The sequence below is a fragment of the Triticum dicoccoides genome, chromosome 7A (genome assembly GCF_002162155.2).
Source record: "Triticum dicoccoides isolate Atlit2015 ecotype Zavitan chromosome 7A, WEW_v2.0, whole genome shotgun sequence".
NCBI classification, from domain to species: Eukaryota; Viridiplantae; Streptophyta; class Magnoliopsida; order Poales; family Poaceae; genus Triticum; species Triticum dicoccoides.
The window spans coordinates 590,062,220-590,070,156 of NC_041392.1; the positions used below are offsets into that span (position 1 = coordinate 590,062,220).

At 44.8% G+C, this 7,937-nt stretch overlaps 2 protein-coding genes across 3 annotated transcripts; one reads left to right on the forward strand and one right to left on the reverse strand.

Moving 5' to 3' along the window:
• Positions 1-239: 239 nt before the first annotated feature.
• LOC119334395 (protein YIF1B-like) lies at positions 240-2,885 on the forward strand. 2 transcript variants are annotated; one of them, XM_037606972.1, is made up of 5 exons: positions 240-348; positions 1,475-1,650; positions 1,742-1,840; positions 1,941-2,092; positions 2,458-2,885. In XM_037606972.1, exons 2-5 carry the CDS (start codon positions 1,480-1,482, stop codon positions 2,837-2,839), a joined length of 804 nt encoding a protein of 267 aa, XP_037462869.1. In that variant the 5' UTR covers positions 240-348; positions 1,475-1,479; the 3' UTR covers positions 2,840-2,885. The 2 variants fall into 2 exon arrangements, with proteins under 2 accessions (XP_037462869.1, XP_037462870.1); XM_037606973.1 differs by lacking the exon at positions 240-348 and adding an exon at positions 359-451.
• A 1,130-nt stretch (positions 2,886-4,015) lies between these two features.
• Positions 4,016-7,710, reverse strand: LOC119334394 (G-type lectin S-receptor-like serine/threonine-protein kinase LECRK3). Its single transcript, XM_037606971.1, has one exon. The coding sequence runs from the start codon at positions 6,482-6,484 to the stop codon at positions 4,037-4,039; it is 2,448 nt and encodes an 815-aa protein (XP_037462868.1). The 5' UTR covers positions 6,485-7,710; the 3' UTR covers positions 4,016-4,036.
• Between the last annotated feature and the right edge of the window lie 227 nt (positions 7,711-7,937).

Here is a 7,937-nt window from a genome sequence, read left to right on the forward strand (position 1 = left end):
AAAGCTTGGATTATCCCTCAAAAAAAAACTTGGTGGTTTTTGCCACGTTTTCCAAAAAAAAACATGAAACCTTTGTACATAAACCCTCTTGTTGGTTACTGTCGGTTGCTTGAGAAAAGAAAATAGGAGCTCAAAAAATGTTAGACTGCTGGACATGTTCTAACCAAATACGCAGGCCCAGATCACGTGAGACATGTGGAAAACGCAGGCCCAATTCACTGGGGGGAAAACATTTTATTTCGTACTACAAGGCAGAGGACGCCGCGGAAAAATATTTCCCCGTTTCCCTCGCCGAGAAATCCCTTCCTCGAGCACGCGCGAGCAAATCCGTTGCAAGCATCACCGCAGGTGACTAAAAGAAAACTATTCGAGTTCTTGGTCTCAGATCTTTGCCGCATTCGAATCTGTTCCACCAGTAGGGGCGGCGATCTGTTTCGAATCTGTTCTTGATGTAAGTACGAATTAATTGCTGTTTATAGATTTCCGTGGTTAGTATCATGTGCGGACGTTTCGTCGGGATCTAATCTGACACTAGAGACTGGGGATTGAACTGCGGCTCCTAGGTTGCTTTCTGAGTTCGTACGCCGGACTAGCATAAGAGGCGATGTCATGTCGGGCCGTTAGACCTACACATGCTTCAAGCCGACTAGCCGAGTTACAAGATTGATGTAATTCAGGATTTGTTTTCACATTATTGGCTTCCTGACGAGGCTCTGCATTTGATATCTGGGGTATTTATTTCGTTTGAGTAAACAGCAGTTGCAAACTTTAGAGAGGGACGCATGTGAGGTTCAGGTTGATCCTTCTAATGCCTAGGCTTCCTACTCGGTGCTTATCGTGTGCTCGGCATTTCTTGTGAACATTTGGTTAGTGGTATTTATCTGTAAAGCTGTGCTGAAAAAATTTAAATTAAGCTATCTGTAGATCTATGCTTATGGATGCCATAATTTGTTCAAATATTTAGGTATTCAAGGGAAACTTTTTTTTTTGAGAAAAAGGCCCTGTGTCTCAATGCATTTATAGAAGAAGTTTGTGTGAAACTAGACTAGCTACTTGCGATTGGTCATTGCATCATCACTAGACACTGCGACTGGGCTAACCTACGGGCTGATGAACGATGATAAGATATCATGATATTTCTCCCTCTCTTTCGAATTAGCTTTACAGTACATGTTCTGTTCAACATCGTCACATTCTGTTGTAAGTTGGCATATGGCTGCTAGTCATATCTGGGTCGTGGTGATCCATCTACTGTACTTTTTCTACAATGTTTGTGTCATATATAAAATCATGGATGGACATTATGAAATCAGTTTCATAGGGTTTTTCTTTGTATATAAGAGCAATGGTGGGCTATAATGTCAGGATTCTAAGGGATGCAGTTAAAGTGGTATGTAGTTTGTAGATGACATGACCATTCACAATTCATATCTTGTTGTCTGACTATTGGTTTGAACAATCTTTGTTTATTCAGCCGTGATGGCAGCAATGAACATTGATCTGGGAGGATTGGCAGGCAGGCCTACTACTTCACAGGCGGATCCTTTTCAAAGTGCTTTGTATGGAGCTGGACCTGGACTCATCCGAAGTGGACTAGGAGTGTACAGTGAGAAGTTTTTAGGTTCAAGCTCCGACTTTATGCAAAGCAATGTAAGCATGGATGCATTTCATTCATAGATATACCTGTTGTTTGATTTTCGAAAAACTATTCAATGTAAGTTTTGCTTGATTGCGTATACAGATCACCCAATATTTGTCCAATCCACAATATTACTTTCAAGTGAACAACCAGTATGTGAGGAACAAGCTGAAGGTTGTCTTGTTTCCTTTTCTGCATCGGGTAAGGACTGGCCGCCTCCTTTTTCTCAAGAACCTCTTTCGTGTCGGACCTGCAGATTGTGAGGTCTCACTCAATCCTTATATCGTTTCTCTTCCTTCAGGGACACTGGACTAGGATAACTGAGCCAGTGGGAGGAAGGCTGTCATACAAACCTCCAGTTCAAGACATCAATGCTCCAGATCTGTACATCCCTCTGATGGCTTTTGCCACCTACATTGTTGTTGCTGGATATGCCTTGGGTGTTCTTGGAAGGTAACTGCACACCCAGGACAACTTTTGATTGTTGTACTTGTAGGACTCTAGAAGAAATGTGCAGTATGACTCTATGAGCAGTGTAATATATGTATCACTTGGTTGTATATATGTGTCACTTCATTATAGTGAGTGCTGTAGGGCAAGTGGTTCTGTTTGTTTCTTAAGTTTAGTTCCCCCAGCTACAAGTATTGTGGTACAGAGGGAGTAAAATGCAGATACTAGCGAAAGGTTGAAGGGTAGAGATTAACTTTTGTGATGCACTATTTTATTTCTCTAGAGGAAAACAGTGCTCCTTAATGTTCAGGATATCCTTAATGCTTCAGTGGTGCTTGTCTGATTATTAACATTGTTCCTGAATGCAGGTTTACCCCGGAGGCACTGACTATACAGTTCACAAAAGGGTTACTCGGTTGGTTTATGCAAGTCATCCTCATTAAAGCACTACTTTACTCACTGGGAAGTGGTGAATCGCCGTTGCTTGACATTGTGGCATATGCCGGCTATGGGTTTGCCGGTACCTCACTTGCGATGCTTGTCCGCATCTTCTGGAGCTACTCATACTATTTTGTGCTGCCATGGTTCTGTATCTGCACTGGAGTGTTCCTGGTTAAGACGATGAAGAGGGTTCTGCAGGGTGCATCGAGGACTTATGAGAGACATCCTAGCAGGAACCACTACCTTCTCCTATTCCTCGCGGCCGCGCAATTCCCCATGCTTTTTTGGCTAGGCAACATCAAGGTCTGATGTTTCAGTCTTGTCTCGGAACAGGGATACCTTTTTTCCTTTTCTTTTCTTCAAGGCGGAGGCTAAAACTCGATCAGAATAAAGTTTGAGGTTTTGTCTTACTGATGAACTTTTGTAGTAGCCTTGTCTATAGTTCAGGCTCTTATTGGAGTGGTAAATTTCTTGATAGAGGACCTAAAAAATATGCAGTCAATGTTATCTTATTGGTCTGCAAAGGATGTTACTTTCTCATGATTTATGACTAGCTGAAGACAAATGCATACATGAATTTTGAATATTGGATAGTAACTTATCCTAAAAGTACATCTTCAATTGTCCATATTTGTGCCGTCTGCTAATATATTTGCAGCTGTTATCTTGTAGGCTAACTGGCTAAGGCCTGCGTAACCTGAATCTATCTTGGGTAACTAAATTTACTAATTGAATCAAATTGATCATTGTTCCCTAACATGTGGTTTGGCATCAATCTTGATCAAGTTATTTGCCACGTCACGGTGCTTTCAAGTGACTTGGTACTGCCAATGTGACAAAGGCATACCAAGGAAGCACACCGACAGTGAAATTTGCATACAAACGCCTTTATTTATTCACCCTTCACATTTTTCTTTCTTGTTATTATTCACCTCCAAGGTTATTATTCATTCACCTTACCGTTGTTCTGTAGTATCTGTTCGACAAATGAGAGATAAGCATTTCTTTGCCTCTGATTTATGAACTTGTGTTAGTTGATCTTTGGCCCAATATCTATGAAACATCCAGATAGGTTTCCCTGAATTATGACTCATTGCTCTTATGAGAAATGCCCAACAAAGTTCAGTTTTAGTTCACTAATACTTTCCCCTCTGGCAGGTAGAACTGAATGAATTGCTGACATAATTTTCAGCCAAATCTTGCTGCTGCTGCTCTTGCCATGTGGTATGTTCTCCTAAACCATTATACACACTTAATTTGAACCCAGGAAGGATATCCTGTGACTTCAAAAAGGTAAAAATAAATAAATCATGATGAATTAGTGCTCAAACCAAAGGATTATTGCATAAGTGGAGCACAATGGATGAATACTTACTCGAAGACATGTAATAGCTACAAGGCATGATTGAAGTCTAGCTACACCATCTAGAGGTACACAATGGCTCAACAATTAGCATTGGTGAAAAGTAAAAAAAAATCATTTCGAAGATGCAGCCTATCAGAATATCACTCTATCTCAAGATTAGCACCACCTGGCAACAGAGTGCTCCCGTCGACCGAAGAGGTCAACGGTGATGAACAGTTGGAGCTTTTAGGAGCAGGTAGAGTGTCGACCTCAACCACGCCCTCCAGCATCTGCACCACCTGGTGCATTGTCGGACGGAGCGAAGGATTCTGCTCAATGCACCAGAGTGCAACACGCATGAACCTCTCCACTCTGACCAAATCCTCAATGGTGTCGTCATCATTATGCAACAAAACCTTAATCTTGCCATGACAGACCAACTGACCAGCACACCAAAACAGTGTGACTGAATCGTCACCATCCAGCCCGGTCACCGGCTCCTGGCACTTCCGGCAGCATATCATCTCTAGTAGCACAACGCCGAAGCTGTAAACATCAACCTTGGTGTCAATGCGCCTATCACTTTGGAACCACTCGGGGGCAATATAGCCCCTTGTGCCCCTGATGTTAGTCACCGTGGTGTGCATCTGCTGGTCACTAAGAAGCTTTGCAATCCCAAAATCAGTAATCTTCGGATTTTTCTTGTCATCTAACAATATATTGTCAGGCTTGATGTCACAATGAATGATTGGATAATTGCATTCTTCGTGTAAGTACTCTAGGCCCTTGGCAATACCGAGTGCTGCCTTGGCACGCCAACTCCACATTGGTCGCTTAGGCTGGAAAAGGAAGCTCCGAAGGGAACCACCTGGCATGAACTCGAACACCAACATCCGTTGCTCCTGCTCTTTGCAGTAACCAACCATGCGGACTAGGTTCCTGTGGTGGATCTGGCCGATGGACTGTACCTCATTCGCGAACTCCCTCTCGCTGTAACCATTGGAGCTGATGAGCTTCTTCACTGCTATGTCAGGAGAGTGTAGCGACTTTAACACCCCATGGTAGACCTCGCCAAAGCCACCTCTGCCTAACAACTTACAAAAGCCATTGGTGGCTCTGTAAAGCTCTTTTGCAGTGTAAGCCCTCACAAAGTCATGGTTGGCGTTCTGCTTCCTAAGGTACCAATGTAACATGAGACTACTTATTGCGAATAGCAACACGAACCCCGAGCAACCGAGTAATACATAAGGCAATATCCTTCTCGGTGGCACCAGCTCGAAGGGATTACTCGTCCGTACCTTTATCAATGCCTTCATGGCGACGTCTCCTCCTTGCCGTCCAAATCCTGCCAATGACACCATCTTGGCACAATAACTGTCATCATACATAGCAGCGGCGCAGAGGCAGTCCTTTAGGCAAGAGTCTGCACACTGGTCCTCTGTGGTGTGCGAATATCCTTCATATGGCGAGTTTCCCCAAGTGGTGTTCGGGAGCTTGACAACCCCAAACTCGGCGGAGCGGTTCTTCCCGTCACAACTCTGCGACATGAACCCCTGTGTGCAGCCCATGTACCTGAGCTGAGAATCGACATAGGAGTAGCCGCTTGGGCACTCACAATCGAGCCGGTCGTTAGGACCATACACACAGTATGAGTTGGGGCCACACAAACCTTGCATAGAGGTATTTATCTTGCAACATTCGGTTGGGAACTGTCCCGTGACTGCCCACGACAAGTTTCTCCTTCCCATGGCGTTCTTCGGCCGGGTGTACATGCGGAAGATGCCATCTGGATCGAGTGATGCGTGCTGGTGGTAAGCAAACCTAGACTTTGGATGCGGGGGTATCAGGTCAACCACAGTGCTGTCATTGCTCTGATAGTACAGATGGCCCGATGAGTAAAAAAAAATAGTCATGTTGCCGACCTGGTTGTCCGGCTGGTAGGTGTTAGTGCTCCAATATGCGTTGTGCGAATCCAGGTTGCCGGTGGCAAGGTTTGTGAGGTACAAGACGATGTTACCATCGCCTTGCACCTGCAGGCTGTAGCGGCCGGGGAAGAAGACCGTGTCGGAGTGCCTGGACAGAAGAGCCTTTCCAGAGCCCAACGATTGACCTGGGAGGAGTGTCTCAGTTGGGTGCTGGAAGCTCTCCCAGGTGATGGGCATTCCCCCGGTGGCGAGTAACTGGAGGTTGCCTGAGTCTTGCAGCGCGAGAATTGAGCCGGCTTGTAGGCTAGGGTATGGGTTCGTCCATATTATGCTACCGGTGTTGTCAGTGAGGGAGAGCTGGGGACCGATGCTGAACACGGACAACTCCGTGGCCATTACGGCCGAGCCTGAACCCAGGTTCTTGGCATACCACACCACCTTCTCCTGTGCAGGGTCGGGTGCCTGGGTGAAGTTGAAGTTGAACCAGACAGCAAGGAGGAACTGGCTGGGGTCAGAGTCGAGGGCCCGGAAGCCGAAGGCAAATTCCCCTGACGGGGAGGTGATGTAGCCAGGGGGGCTGAGTGTCAATCCGGTTGTGAGCCTCTGCGCTGCAAGCAGATGAGGCTGGTGGAGCAAGAGCGCAAGGAACGAAGCAAGGTGGAGAACAAAAGATAGTGGCTTCATTTGTGATTAGCTTCTTGCTGATCCTGGCTTTATTTCTGATTAGCTTCTTGCTGATCCTGGCTTTATTTGTGATTAGCTTCTTGCTGATCCTGGCTTTATTTCTGATTAGCTTCTTGCATGATCAGCGTGCCATTGTGGTGTATATAAACATGATACGATCCAGGCATCCAGCAAGTCTTTGGGTGCCTCGTCACCTAATGTGGCTTTTAGACTTAGTGCTGGTCTACGCTGAACGGAAACAAATTCTCATGCCCTAGACTTAGTGGCACGGCATGCTTTCCTTGGGTGGTTGGCGAATGTCAAATTGTCAAAAGGCCAGGAGGAATTCCGCTGGACCTTCCGTCAAAATGGTAAGTTCTCAGTCATCTCAGTGTATCTGACAGCTGCCGTAAAGTTTAAGGTACCGATTAGCTTAATATAAGCCATTGTTCGACCGCACAATTTGCTGACTGAAAGGAAGCTGAACATTTCAAATTTGCTCACTGACAGGAAGCTGAACATTTCCTCTCACGTTTTAGTTTGCTCAGTACGCACGCTTGCAGATGGATGACTTTATTGACTGTAGAAGGTAATATCAGGTATCAACAACTCATTTCCTATGTTAAATTTACCTCACTCTCGTTACAGATTTGGATGTGTTCTCTGTGTGTACGGAGTAGTGTTTTCTAACGTCTGATGTAAAGAAAGTGTATCAACTGATCGTGGACGGACTAAGCAAGTTTTGTCAGGTTTGGCAGAAGTGCTTTGGTCTTCTCGCCATTCCAAACATGGCACCACTGATCATGGACACACTTGAGAATTGGTGGTGGACAAGGAGCGGACCGGTCTCAGTTAAGGAAAAATAGTTACTCTTTCAATACGGTTCCTCCGACAGGGCGTTTTGGCTCCCGGGCTCATCTGAGCCCGGGAGTGAACAGTAAGTTCGCCAAAAATAGTAAAGTAATTCAAAAAAATCAATTTATTTTGTGGTGAAAGATGCTTGATTTCGTGATGTCCGCTCGAAAATTCAGCGCGTTTGAACATTTGACGAGCTTTGAGCAAAAAAGACAAATTTTGGGCCTGTGAAAAAGTTTATTGTTTTGCACTGTTCGGACCTGATTTTGTCTCTTTTGCTGAGAGCTCGTCAGATATCCGAATGAGCTGAAACTTGGCATGGACATCACGCACTTGAGCATCTTTCACCACAATTTTTTTTTGAATTTTTTAGATTTTTTCTATTTTTTTTAATTTACTGTTCACAGGGTGTAGATGAGTTCGGGAGCCGAATTGGATATTCGGGTTCCTCCTACCTTCTCTTCTCACATGCGAGGTACGAATGAAAGAGTTACTCAGATCCACTACTTAATAAAATCAACGGTTGAGATCTATTAGATACTCTTATTTTTCATGTGAAAAGGGGAGGTAAGAGGACCATGTTAAAAATGCTCGGTGAGGTTTTGACTGGAGTTTATGG